Source organism: Sphaeramia orbicularis, chromosome 24 (assembly GCF_902148855.1).
Source record: "Sphaeramia orbicularis chromosome 24, fSphaOr1.1, whole genome shotgun sequence".
NCBI classification, from domain to species: Eukaryota; Metazoa; Chordata; class Actinopteri; order Kurtiformes; family Apogonidae; genus Sphaeramia; species Sphaeramia orbicularis.
The window spans coordinates 30,350,580-30,365,424 of record NC_043979.1 but is presented as its reverse complement, the minus strand read 5'-3'; the positions used below and the strand labels follow the sequence as shown (position 1 = coordinate 30,365,424).

Below are 14,845 nucleotides of genomic sequence, written 5' to 3'. Positions count from 1 at the left end.
AATCTCCACTGTTTCGATAAATTACATGCTTAGAATTCTACAGTCAAATGACCTCAAACATACCTTCATTTGTTTAAATATGCAGGTCTACAACTGTAACTGCACTTACTAAACATGGAGGCTTATGTATACATTTTCACTACAACTTGTCTTGTATCGGTGCTCGGTCAGTTCATCATACACAGGGTACCCTTAGAGCATTATTTTCTGACATACTAGTTAGTCTGACAGATGGCTGTGTAATGTATATAGTTTTGGTTTCATAGATTTTAAAGCCAAAGAGACAAATACACAAATTAACACATCATGAAATGGTACATGAACATTGATTTCCACAAACTTTGGAGTGTCCCCATTGCCACTCCAGCCACCTTTCAGTATGCGTTTTCCTCACATAATAATATCACCTGGCACATGTCGTCTATTTCTGACATCTAAGGATTTACTTTGACGTCTTTTCTGTGGTGAAAATCGACACTATAGGTGTATGCTGGGCTTTGAAAAAGGATGCTAAAGGGTCATGACATGCAACAGTGTGTGACAGCTTGGGAATGAGAAGATTTAGTCAGTGAACCATATATTTTTAAGCTTCAGGGTGTACCAAGATGGTCTTTGAACTGGCATCATTATCAAAATGGATTGACAAAAAACTGAAAATGCATCACCTTCTTCTTTCTCTTTTTCTGTTTTTTTTTTTTTTTTTTTTTTAAATTGACATGCTCAGATATTTTGTGGTGATATTTTGTATCCACTTGTACTTATCAAGTATAGACACAACATTTAGAGCAGGGGTGTCAAACTCATTTTAGTTCAGCGGATACATATACAGCCACATTTTGACCAGTAAAATAATAGAAGAATACATATACAGCCACATTTTGACCAGTAAAATAATAGAAGAATATCATAGAAATAATGACAACTTCAATTTTTTTGTTGTTTTAGTGCAAAAAAAGTAAAATGTATGAAAATGTTCATATTACAAAACATAACAGGTCCACACTTGAAAACCCTCAGTCCATGCCAGGGTTTCTTTATCATTTACTACCCCCCCCCCGCGAGTTGAGAACTATTTATGCATGCCAAAGTTTTTGCTCATATGGACAGACAGACGGACAATGAACTGATGACAGTACCCTGCAGTGAGGGCCGAGAGTAAAAATGTGATGAAAAATGTGGATAACCTGAACATCCATAAACAACCTGAAATGTCTTCAGGTAAAATAAATGCAATTTTAATAACAATATTATGCCTCAGCTTATCATTTACACATGTGCGTTACAACTTCCAGATCATAGTGGATGTACAAAGCCACAAAACTTTCAGGAACAGGCACCTGGAACTGAAAATATAGCATTCAACTTCATGATCAATACAACTTGTCTAGACTTGGTGATACTCTTGACTGTCAATGTCTTCATTGTAATTTTTGGATTTTGCAGACTTTACAAATTCATCCTATGGCCTGGATTGACACAGGTTTTTGGCCCAGAGTCATGTTTGTCACCCTTGACGTAATCAAACCAGTGGTTGTCAACCTTCAGTAATTTTACATGTCAGTAGTCAAACACATGCCATGCTGTGTCTTTAGAAATGCTGTCCATACAGAGCCAAACCCAAATTCAATGTAAAGTACGAAGCAATTTGTAACTATTCTCCACCTAAGACATGATGAATGTCATTCAGTTGGCATGACTGAAGGTGGTGCATGTCAGAGAGCTTTAGCATATGGGTTTGGTTTGAATCAATCCGCAATTTCCAGATCAGTCCAGCACCACCAGGCCACAGCCTCAGTGGATGATGGATTTTTTTTTGGAGGGCATGTATTAGCCTATAATGACTCATTTCTACTTTTGTGGCAGTTCCCACATGAATTTTTCTCTATTTCTACCTTTCTAAACTGATTTATCATCATTTTTTAAAATAATATTATCCACTCTATTTTTTTTTTTTTGTATAAATCATGTATTTTTCTATATTTAATCCACAGATCATGTAGATGTTCAGGAAAACTCAGAGTAAATCCAAAGTTAATTATATCAAAACAGAGAAAAATGAAGAAAAAGTTACTTTTTCAGCAAAGATATTGCTAAGTGAATGTAAAAACAAGTGTCTCCATCCACTGTGATTGATCCAACTCCATGGGTTTTACTGATGAATCAATGTTGTAGAAGATGACAGCGTTTCCACTTTGACTGTGGAGCGTCTGAACGTCCAAATGGGTCATATCTGATGACCATGGAAAGATGACAAACTGCATTTTACACCACTTATTTACATGTATTGATAGGATTAGTGGATCACCAAGTATTAAACAGTTTAGATCAGTAGGTGGTTTGTGGCACCGGTGGCTCACTGGGTCTCTAAGGGTTAAAATGTTTTCAAATATTCAAGGTGATGTGTTTTCATTGACTGTCAGTTCATATATTGGGATAAATGAGTGTCAGGCGGTGCAGCGGTTAGTACTGAAGCAAGAAAGTTCTAGCTGGGCCTTCTTCCCACAATCTGAAGACATTTATATTCATAGCTTAACTGGTCGTTGTACATAGCCTGTAGGACCAAATGTGAAAGTAAACAGTTGTTTGTCTGTGGTAACATGTTCAGGGTATACCTGTGTGATTTTATATCATGAATAATAAATATCATAAATATATATATATATATATATATATATATATATATAATTATCAAAATAGATCAATATATATATAAATACAAGAAAGGATCCTCTTTTTACCTCATTGCGTAGCCCTAGACAGTATTACATCATTAGCATATATCAAATGCTCAGTGTACTCCGGATGACTTCAAAAGCATTGGTCAGCCCCGTAGGATACAACCCAATAACTCTGCACCGTTTTCTAATCCACGTCCATGTCAATTCATTAGTGACTGCCTTATAAATGCGGCACACCTTAAAGCCCCATCAATGATCATATTCATCAGAACAGCTTTTCCAAATGGAGACTATAGTGTTTATTTGTTTGCCTTATATGTTAGTTATGTGTTAATGTATGTGTAGATGCTGCTGCTGATCATACGCCACACTAATGTTTATATATATCCCTATTCTAGTGTGCTGGCAGTCGGTGAAGGGGGCAAAGAGAAACACTGTTGGTCGCTTCATTGACTCAGGCTGGCATAATGAACTCACATCATGCAAAATAATATTTTATTACTAATGACAGTATTAAAGAGGTAATCAGCTGCTGGTTGGCTTTTGCTGTATTATTCTAATTGATACCTGCTGCACAGTACCTGCCATTACACTTCATTATCTACAGTGCTTTTGTTGTTGTTAGTGGTAATTAATTGTAATGTGCCAATTTGTCTGTATTATGGGCCTTAACAAAATAAGCCACTCTATTCCTCCCATGCTAATAGACTATCCACTCACAGCTAAGTGATTTTGTTTTTCAATTTCCTGTCCATAAACAGCCATTTAGGATTTAGCTGAAAGCATTTTAAAGCGGCTGCCGAACAATTAAATTGGCGAAAACACATGGAGCTGAAGCTACTGTTTAGAGCCCCTATATCTACATGATGGTGGCGTTAAAAGGTATTTGACTTTCATTTGTATTCTGGTGTCGCAACGCTGATGTGTTACAATGATCAACGTATCGTCTGGGAAACAGAAGGGTTATGATTATTCATAATTCATTTTATTAGTTCCTTGTTGTAGTAGTAGTAGTAAAGAACTTGTGAAAAATGTTAATGAGATTATCATTAGCAATAGAGAACTAATATTTAAATTAAGAATATAGGTCTGTTTTGAGTCAGAATGAGCAATTTTTTTTCTCCAAAGTTTTTTTTTATTGAATTTTTATATTGTAACAATCATAACTGCACAATTGAATGTACATAAGATACAACAACATAGTTATGTACCCCCACTCTAACAGAGTCCTTACCTTGATACGCCTTATACTCCAACAAAAATATATAAATACATACATCCAAAATGAATACATAAAATAAAATAAATAATAAATAAATCGATTATACAGGGTGGGGAAGCAAAATTTACAATATTTTGAGGCAGGGATTGAAAGACAGTGTATGACCAATTAGTTTATTGAAAGTCATGAGAATTTATTTGCCACAAGAAAATTGACATAATAGAAAATGTTTTTATTCTATGTGTCCTCCTTCTTTCTCAATAACTGCCTTCACACGCTTCCTGAAACTTGCGCAAGTGTTCCTCAAATATTCGGGTGACAACTTCTCCCATTCTTCTTTAATAGTATCTTCCAGACTTTCTCGTAATAGTTTTGCTCATAGTCATTCTCTTCTTTCCATTATAAACAGTCTTTATGGGCACTCCAACTATTTTTGAAATGTCCTTTGGTGTGACGAGTGCATTCAGCAAATCACACACTCTTTGACGTTTGCTTTCCTGATTACTCATATGGGCAAAAGTTTCTGAAAAGGTATGGATAATAGTGTTAGGTATGATTATGACATCAATATATGTTTGGTTTCAAAACAATTGAAGTAGTGCCTGCTGAGAAAAAACAACTAAATGTTCATTGTAAATTTTGCTTCCCCACCCTGTATATATCCTTAGTTACAATGAGAAATTGTTTGTGTCCATCTTTTTAATATATGATAAGACCGGCTGCCACATTACATAGAATTTGCCTTCATCGCCTCTTGTGGTATATCTTATTTTATCTAATGTCAGATAGCGAAAAGAGCAGTTTTAGGAATTTTTTTCAGTTTTTTCAGATCACACATTAAAAAACAAAAAAAAGCACTAATTAACTTTGAATTGTTCCCATCTGTATTTTTTATTTTTGCATTCTGATTTCGGTAGTTTTCTACCTGGCAACAAGAGATAAGAGATGAGCTTGAAAATGTGATGGTCTTTTTTAAAGTGTTTGTCAGAGGTTGAAAGTAGCAAATACAAGTATTACTTTTTTTTCCTGTATTTTTTTCCCCCAACAAATTTTGACCTTTAGTCCTATCATTTTAGCATAATTATCTGTTTATCTGTACTTTCTCCTCCTTACATTTTCAAAATAATCTTGTTATTTTAGTTTTAGTGCATTTGAGCAGAACTATCCATAAGTTTCATCATCATTGCTGTGTTCCTTCCCAACATCAAGACTGATTTTAATCTAAATGAATGGAAGTCGAACACATCAAAAAGACAATCACAAAGCATATAAGTGCATATCATGACAAAACGCGACAAGATGAACATGACATGAAGGATGCAACAAGATGAAATGAACAAGGAAAGACCGTGTAAATATGCATCATAATACTTCAGCTTCTGTTGCTTACACTGAAACTGATTTTTCCATTGGAGCGCCGTTAATGCTGACTGTTTTTTTAGCTTTTTTTTTTTAGCTTTTTTTTTTTTTTTTTTTTTTTTTTTTTTTAAGGATGGATTAATAGACTTCAAATTATATTGAAATGACATGGGGTTCAGGTACAGTTATACATAAGTGGCTGGTAGAAAGGTTCTTCAAAGGGCTACTTTTGTACTTTGCCTACATTTAAGAGCCTGTTTTGTTCACTTTCATTTGAGCAAAAATGTGTTTGCCTCTTTTTTTTTTTTTACATGAGTATCTGCACTTGGCGAGAGAAAGAATGATTTTACTTTTGCGACATTACCTCCTTAACCTTTTATGCCTCTTTTCTTTTCCGCTTCTTTTCAGTCACATACTGTTTAGTTTGTTATGCAGTAAAAAATGAAAGATAGGAAATGTGTGCATAGCCTTAAAATACACATAAACTGCAATAAATCTGAACAAAAGGGTTAATGACATTAAGTGCAAAGGGAGGTCACGCTATATACTAATACTTAGGTTTGGAGAAGCTGTTTTGTTTTTAATGCTGTACATATTTCCATTTATCCAGATTATACTTAAACGCAGAGACTTATAAATGTGTATTTGTGGTTATTATTATAACTTTACTAAACCAACAAACCTAATTTTGGCCCAGGATTTTTGCGTAGTACTGTATATTACAACATTCTGTGACACGTAAAATATGACAAATGCGTTTCAGTTATTCTAATTAGCGATAAATCCAACAAAATAAAGTAACATCAACAACAAAATGCATCTGAAACACACAATGGTACCTTACAACATTGACAACTCAAGTTTGGTAAGAAACTTTGGATATGTTGGAGGGAGTGAAATGTCTTTTATGAGGAGAAAATGCTGATACTCCTACAGTTCCACTGACTGAATGCAGGAAGGCACAATTTTAATGTATTGAAGCAATTTAAGTCTGCATGATTGAACTTTGTGCTTTGGCAGCTTCAAATGTCAGCAAAGTTGACTATTCGAAATTGTAAAAGTTAGTGGTACTGAAACGAGAACAGACCTTACTTGACCTTTTCTTTACCTTCTCTATATACAAATGTTAAACAAAAAAAGCAAATGACAAAGACTACAAAGTGCTTATTTGTATGAAAATTCCATTTTACAGCTTGCCCTAATTTCTTTGCTTTGAATAGTAAAAATAAAAGTGAAACCAAGATGAACTGAATGTGCTTTAAAAGTTATGGAAAAATGGATGAGGGAGGAGGGGTGGCTGTCTTCCCCTGGCGCCAACTCCCCATTTATAACCCTAAAAATAAAAGAACATACTGTAGCTTTTATGATCCCAGCTCCCTCGCTCCCTCTCTCTTTCTGTAACTCTGTAGCAGTTGCGCTCACCGTCTGCTTCCTGTATACTCTGATGGTTTTGACCAGGTGCCTGACCCCCCGATATATCTCCTTCACACACTCTGGACTCTCCACTATAAATACCTTCACTTCCTCTGGACGCTGTTTTTATAACGCAGCCGCACGCAGATACCGAGACACAAATGGAATACAGAAGCAGGGTTTGTAGTTAATAAAAAGTTAGGCTAAAACTAACTGAAATAAAACTATGAGCTTTCAAAAACACAAAAATTATATTAAACCGTCGGTGAACACAAACTGGAACAAAATTGCAAGTAAAATCTGCTTTGTCTTTGTTTTCACCTATCATTTGTGTAATATGAAGGAAGGTCAGAAGGTTGCCTTTATTGTCATTTGACAGTACAGAGTACATCAAACGAAATTCCATTCAAGATTAGGGTCTTCAGCCGCTGCTACAAGCGCCGCCACAAGAACCCTTCCTCGAAAAAAATTGCATTAAAAGTACAGAAGAAGATAATGCAAAGGACAAATATAAGACATCATACATTTTTCACACAGTACACGTGGACACATGCTGGAATTTTTTCATGGATTTGAAGGGAATTGGGGGACAGCGTGAACATCAAGGCCGACAGCAGACGTGAACCTTACATATTATACTTAATGTCGTGTATCCTAGATTTTCAGATGTTATCTTTCCTGAACTTAGCCTCAGGACTAAGGAGTAAGGACCTCAACTCAAAAACGAAGCCAATATGGAGGTTTCTTAAAGCTGTAATACAGTTTATGGCCACAAGGTGGGGTTTCAAAAAGCACCAACTCCCATAGATTTAATGTGAACATCTTAATACAAATACTAAGTCAACATTTGTACTGTTTTTTCCAAGGATTCAATCTGATATCATTTGTTTATTTGGGTTCTTTAGTAAGTGATCTGGTGGTCCAATCTCAAAAACCAAATCAGATCTCAGGGCAAATAGGAAGTGCAATAGAAGCTTTGATTGACAGCTCAACGGCCTGTTGAGTCAGACTGTCAGAGTTCTGGTTTATTTGTTAAAATACACTGACTGTAGTTGTGGTTTTTCATTGTACTGCAATTGTGGCTCCTCTAACAAGATGAAATTGCTTTGTTATGCTACGATTGATTAAATCTGTCATTTTACCAAATCTACTGTTAAGCATTAGCTAACCTCTGAATCTAAGTCCATTTAAAAAAGCAAAATATCAGTCCTTTAAAAGAAACATGGCGTGGTATGTGTGGATACACCAGGGAACCTGTCGGCCGGTAAGCTATTATCGTCATGCGGTGTCCGGCGGCATCTGTCGTCTGTTACAAAAATTTCAGTCGTCTTCTCCGAAACTACAATTCCGATTGACTTCAAACTTGGTATACAGCTTCTTTATGATGATGTCAAGAAAAGTTAGTGAGATAATTTGGATCTGGATCTGATTCTGGAGTTGGTGCGACTTTGAAAAATTTCCCCTTTATAAGCGATAGGAAGTGGATTGATGCAATAACTCAGTAAATATAAATGATATCAGTGTAAATTTCTACAGTTCAGCCTTGATGGGGAGATGACCAAAACATAATGTCCACATGCTGATCAGGATCTTCCTCTGGATCCAGGAACTTACGGAATATTTAACATGGGTTCTTATGGGGAAAAAATTTCAATCATCTTTTTCTCCCAAACTCCAGTTCTGATTGACTTCAAACTTGGTATACAGCTTCTGTATGATGATGTCAACACAAGGTATTGAAATTATTTCAATCTGGATCTGATTCTGGATTTGGTGCGACTTTGACCAATTTTCCCACCATAACAGATAGGAAGTAGATTGATACAATAAATCAGTAAGTATCAATGATATCAAGTTGGAATTTGAATTTTTTACAGATCTGATTGGAATATGACCAAAACATGGGCTATTTCTGTAATAGAATAAATACACATAATTGGGTGATAATAACTGGCATCTGGATACATTTTCCAAAGTTTTTAATTTGGCCGGTAAGCTACAGGGCCATTGGTCCTATTTTTCAATTTACTATGGGATAGATGGGTTATATATATATTAATAATGAATATGTCGAGGCCCAAAACGGAATCTGGCCTGATTCAGAATTGGGCCGGCCCAGAATGGAATTCTATTCTAGGCCGGCCTAGAATGGAATCCTGCTGCTATAATGTTATTTTTATACCATGTTTAATGCAAATGATCCATAATTCCATAATTTGTCATAATTTTACATTTTCAGTCTTACATACCTTGAGTAACTATTGTCAATTTCAGTCGATTTCACTGTACCATATATTGGTGGGGAGTACCACTAGGTTATATTTGTAAATAAAGTGTATTATAGTTTACAATTAAAATGTTGTTTGTTCCATTTTTTTTCACATATTTGCAAATTCCATGTATTGATTTTTGTAATGATTTAGATAATTTGCATTAAACATGGTATAAAAATAACATTATAGCAGCAGGATTCCATTCTAGGCCGGCCTAGGATAGAATTCCATTCTGGGCCGGCCCGATTCTGAATCGGGCCAGATTCCGTTTTGGGCCTCGACAAATATATCTATAAATCAACATGATATTTATGTTGGTTGCCATGTTTATGGAATGACTTCTCGTGTCATTTTGCAATAATAAATAAACAAATCATCGCATTTGTGATTCAATGGAAAAATACTTCTGTTTTTTCAACATTTAGTCAGTATCAGTAAAGCTTTGCACAGATGTCCAATGGAAAAACCACTACTGTCTCTAATGAAAAAAGCTTAAGGCTAAATGTTAGTGTGAGACTTAAAAACACTGTACAACAGAAGTAGCAAATAAGACAATACAAACACACACTTTGTTCCTCCCTTATCAAGAAGTGACACTGCTGTCAGTACAATCTTCCACTTGACTAGGAGGACACACTTGTAGCCCAACACACAGCATCAGAAATGCACACACACGTACAAACACTTCAGCGACACACACATACACACAGAAGCTAATAAACCAGTTCTATTGAGTACCAAGGAGGGTCAGTGGTAATAATGGCTGGCTGCTCTTGACTCTTTCCCTCTCTCTGTCCTTTCTTTTTCCCTTCTCTCTAAATTCAATTCTCTTTTCAATGTGACGACCTTTCTCCCCTCTCCATCTCTCTCTCTATCTGCTTTCCTCTAGTCTATCTCTTCTTTTCGCTCTCCTTCTCGTGCTCTTCTTTCATCTCAATTCTCCTTTCAGCCTCTACAGCTTTATTTCAGCTCAGGCCTGTATTATTCGATTCCGGTGGCTCTTGCCACACTGCAGTACACTCAGGTTAATACATTTTGCTGCATCTGAACTTCCTCTTATTATTAATCAAAATGGAAGTGATGAAAATCAAATGAAAGGTTTCTGTGCCCTTATCCTTATCAAACCACTTTTCAGAATTTGGGTCGGGTGTTTTTTTTGTTTTTCTATCGTAACTTTTTATTTAACACAAAACCATAAAAGTCTCAAAGCAGATTAGCTACACCTCTTGCGTCAGGTTTATGAATATGTTTAGTCAAACCATTGCAGCCTGTTTTAAAAACAGTTTTGGAACAAATTGCCTGAAGACACTAGATAATTTCTTTTAAATCTCTATTAAAACTTTCATTTCATATCTGTTTGGCTCAGGCCTGTTACCCTGTAGCTTTCTGTGTGTATAATTTGAGATGCTGTCAGTCACTGTGTGTGTGTATTTGTGATGCCCAATATGAATTATACAACAGCTACGATTAGCTGAGTAGTCCCACTAGACGCATCGTAACAAAGCTGATAATTCCTACGGAGCTGAGTTACTGCATGAGCTTAAGTGATATTTATGGGGTCACCTGAAATTGACTGCTGCTGTTTTTTTTTAGCATGAAACCTACAGTAATGAGTGGTTTTGTGTTTGAAGATTAGTGTGTGTTTCTCATGGACAAACTGAAAACTGAAGCAAATAATAGTTTTCCAGAAGAGTGCTGACAAGTGATGTCTTACTCTAAACAACATTTGCACCAAGATTGTATTATGTTGCATATACAGCAGCTGATTGATTGTTGCTGAGTGAAAATAGTATAATTCCCTTATGCATACTGTTTTTTGGGGGAGATTATTTCATCTTTTAATCCTCAAAGACCTAAACAGCCACTGGCAACCAAAAGCATCTATTGATCTAAAATGCTTGATTACTTTTGAACCACTAATCCCATCAGTACATTGAAATAATTCAGGTTAAATGCAGTTTCTTAACTTTTTATTGGCAACACATATATCTTTTTTTTGGATATTCAGAGACTTTGTAGTGAACACGGAAACACCGTTGTCTTCTGCAATATTGATTCATCGCTGAAACCCATGTATTCTGATAAATGGTAGTGGTTGTAGATGCTTGTTTTGAGATTCAGTTAATGATATATTTTGCTGCAAAAGTAATTTTTGTTTATTTTTTCCAGCTTTGAAATAGTAACCTTTCAATTTAGTTGGAGCTTTTATGAACATCTGCTTAAAAATAGTAAACTGAGAAAATACATGATTTTCACTGAAATATAGTAGATAAAATTAAAATAAATGATAAGTTATTAGGTATGGGTAAAAATGGAGAAAATAATCATCTGGAGGTTACTTAAAAGTTCTAGTTCTGTGCCTTTATGGGTTAAATCAGTCTGGTTGAGGGTTAGTTGGTATAAAATGAGATGATCCCAGTTGAAATCTGGTTTCATCTTTCGGTTGTTTGAAGGCAGAACGTCATAATTGAAGTATATTCAAAATGAAATTGCATCATCACATTGCCTCTCTGCTTCCCCATAGATGCTCCACCGGATACTACGGCCAGCCCACGGTGCCAGGGGGCTCCTGCCAGCCCTGTGATTGCCATGGAAACCTGGACCTCTCCATACCTGACAGCTGTGATCCAATCACAGGCCAGTGTCTGCGCTGTCGCCAGGGCTATGGCGGCGTGGCTTGCGACAGTTGCGCTGAGGGTTACTATGGAGACGCAGTGACAGCCAGAAACTGCCAGCGTAAGTTGCCACATTGAAAATACAGTTGAAAACTGTTGTAGCTGTTGTGGTATTTGCTGAAATAAAGCTGCTGTAAGGCCACAGAGCATAAAATAAAATGGTTACGTAGGAAATGGTCCAAATTCAAAGTGAAGGGTTTCAGTATTGGCGTTTTCAGAGTTTGTCCACCCAGCTGTCGCCCTCGGCTTGCTTTTGGGGGATTTGTTAGATTTCCTCAGTATTGTTAAGGTCTTGACCTGAATTTGTGAAGTGCATTGAGATCATGTACAGGGTGGGGAAGCAAAATTTACAATGAACATTTAGTTGTTTTTTCTCAGCAGGCACTACGTCAATTGTTTTGAAACCAAACATATATTGATGTCATAATCATACCTAACACTATTATCCATACCTTTTCAGAAACTTTTGCCCATATGAGTAATCAGGAAAGCAAACGTCAGAGTGTGTGATTTGCTGAATGCACTTGTCACACCAAAGGAGATTTCAAAAATAGTTGGAGTGTCCATAAAGACTGTTTATAATGTAAAGAAGAGAATGACTATGAGCAGAACTATTACGAGAAAGTCTGGAAGATACTATTAAAGAAGAATGGGAGAAGTTGTCACCCCAGTATTTGAGGAACACTTGCGCAAGTTTCAGGAAGCGTGTGAAGGCAGTTATTGAGAAAGAAGGAGGACACATAGAATAAAAACATTTTCTATTATGTACATTTTCTTGTGGCAAATAAATTCTCATGACTTTCAATAAACTAATTGGTCATACACTGTCTTTCAATCCCTGCCTCAAAATATTGTACATTTTGCTTCCCCACCCTGTATAAATCTTGGTACTATATACAATCGCCCAAAAAATTCTTTGACCCCCCTTGTTTTCTTCAATTTCTTGTTCATTTTAATTCCTGGTACAACTAAAGGTACATTTGTTTGGACAAATATAATGATAACAACAAAAATAACTCATAATAGTTTAATTTCAGGGCTGATATTTAGCCATTTTCCATGGTTTTCTTGATAATAACCAAAATCACTTAAGTTCTTCCATCAATAGCTATGGCATTGTACTGCCAAAAACAGTGCTTTTAGGCATTCCATGTTTTCTTTTCTGTCTGTTTTAGTCACATGATACACACAGGAGTTTGTACTTGATTATATAACCATTGTTTTTAATGACTTTTGGTGGTCTAATAATTTTTTCTGTGACCGTAAAGAAAACTGAACAGAATTGAAAAAGTCTAGCCCAAATGCAAGTCACAAACTCTATAATACTGACATCAACTTTAACATCTTAAAGACATTCTGTTGTCCTTGTGGTAAATTAATCTGTCATGAAGGTGAGCACAGGTTCCGTTCTAAACTTAAGTTACCTTAAGTGTTGGTTGTTTGTGAAAGTGTACTCTTTACGTCATATGGATTTGTCCATGATGTCAGTCCGGTCCGTCTCCCAAAAGTATCCATGTTGACATTGATCTAGTATAGATCATACACTGATTAATACACCTGCATTTGATGTTTCAGGTGCAGGTTCATTACACAAAGCAATAATAGACGTACAAGAATTGGAGTGACGTCATCATTTTCCAATTGGTCAGTTTTCACTTCCACATGGATACACACAAACTGGAATTTTTATGAATCAACATTTAAGAAACAACTTTTAAAAGATCAGTGTTTGCAACCTTAAACAGCATTTATGTCTGGATAAGAGGCCCAAAAGTAGAGAAAAATATACATTTTGCTAAATACCAGCATTCGTGTGGACGGGGCATTAAGTTAAATTAAATAATTACACTATTTACAACATAGTCATAGTTAAATACACTTAGTAAGTTAAGTCAGAGGCTTGTCTAGTTCAGGCGTTTTACAGTCCGATGAGAATGATGGATCCTCTGCCCATATATGACCAATTCATGAAAAGGATTATATCACTTTGGTAAAAACAAAAACTTACAGTGTGGCATCATAATAACAACAATCTAAAACCTTTTTTCTGTTGCTTTCCAGTGGTGTAGCCTCAGCATCTCAGCGGGACACCCCCTCCCACTAAAGAGTAGTACTTTCACCATGGAACTCAATTTTGTATAAATGATACCTTTAATCCCTTCACTAAAACAGTGACTAGATTGTACACCATCTGGAGTGTGTGATGTGTGTGTGATTGTGCATTGGCAAGCAGCTGTGCGAGTAGGAGGTGTGATGTCGGAGCGGCTCACTGACTGCCAGCTGTGTTTAAGAGTGAGAATAAAAACCATACCTGTTAAAAAAAAAAAAAAAAAAAAAAGAGGAAGCGACTGAAAGGCTGGGGAAAAAAGGAGATAGATGGCAGCAAATACAGACGTACAGATGGTGTTTGTTTGTGAAAAAAACTTCATTATACTTTTGTTGTTTACAAAAAAAAGTGTATGTACGCAGACGGGTGGCGGGAGATAGACCGCTCACAAAGAACGACAGACAGGCAGACGATAAACGGACAGATAAAACCGTCGGACAAGCACAAAAGCAGGTGGACGGCCTGACAGATGCTATTAATGTGTATTTGATAGTCATTGTTCTGTAGTTGTTTCCCTTCTCCACCCAGCTAAATGGTTATTGATTAATCAGCCTGATCTATTGCTCTCCTACAGTGCTGATCGGCTGCTCGCGTCTGGGAGATGGAGAGTTGTTATTGATCCTGTACAAATGACAAAAGACCACCAAGAATTATTAAAACACAACAACTCTGTCTCTCACTCCCTCTGCTTTTGTCAGTCTATCTCTCTCTCTCCGTCAGGCCCTCTCTCCCTATAGCTCCCGGTCTTAATGAATTTTATTGAGTGGAGCAGGAGAGTTCAGGCCGAGTCCATTTGTGCACTATTAAACTGTAAAATTCCCACTCATTTTTTTTTTTTCTTCTATTTTTTGCCTTCAGAGCTCTTTTCCGCAGCCTTTTGTCTCTTTCTTTTAATAAGAGTTCAGTTTAATTCAGGCAGGGAATGGAAAGCAGTTTGATTCTGAAAGCAAACTTGACCACAGACTCATTTGTTGGAGGAATAAATTCGAGCAAATGAACACCTTGTACTATTTCTCAAATGGGTGGTGGTGGTGGGTGGGGGGGGTGGGGGTTCATTTGCAAACTGTTGAAAAAATATGTGAATTACACTGTCACATATTTGTCCATTCACTGGAACA

General features: G+C 36.3%; 1 protein-coding gene across 7 annotated transcripts in view; it reads left to right on the top strand.

Moving 5' to 3' along the window:
- The window catches only part of lama2 (laminin, alpha 2), a 400,339-nt gene that overhangs the window by 217,121 nt on the left and 168,373 nt on the right, over nt 1–14,845 (top strand). For all 7 annotated transcript variants that reach the window (XM_030128899.1, XM_030128898.1, XM_030128896.1 and 4 more), the window contains exon 21: nt 11,470–11,681. In XM_030128899.1, the coding sequence (XP_029984759.1) occupies nt 11,470–11,681 (212 nt within the window). The remainder of the gene's footprint in view (nt 1–11,469; nt 11,682–14,845) is intronic.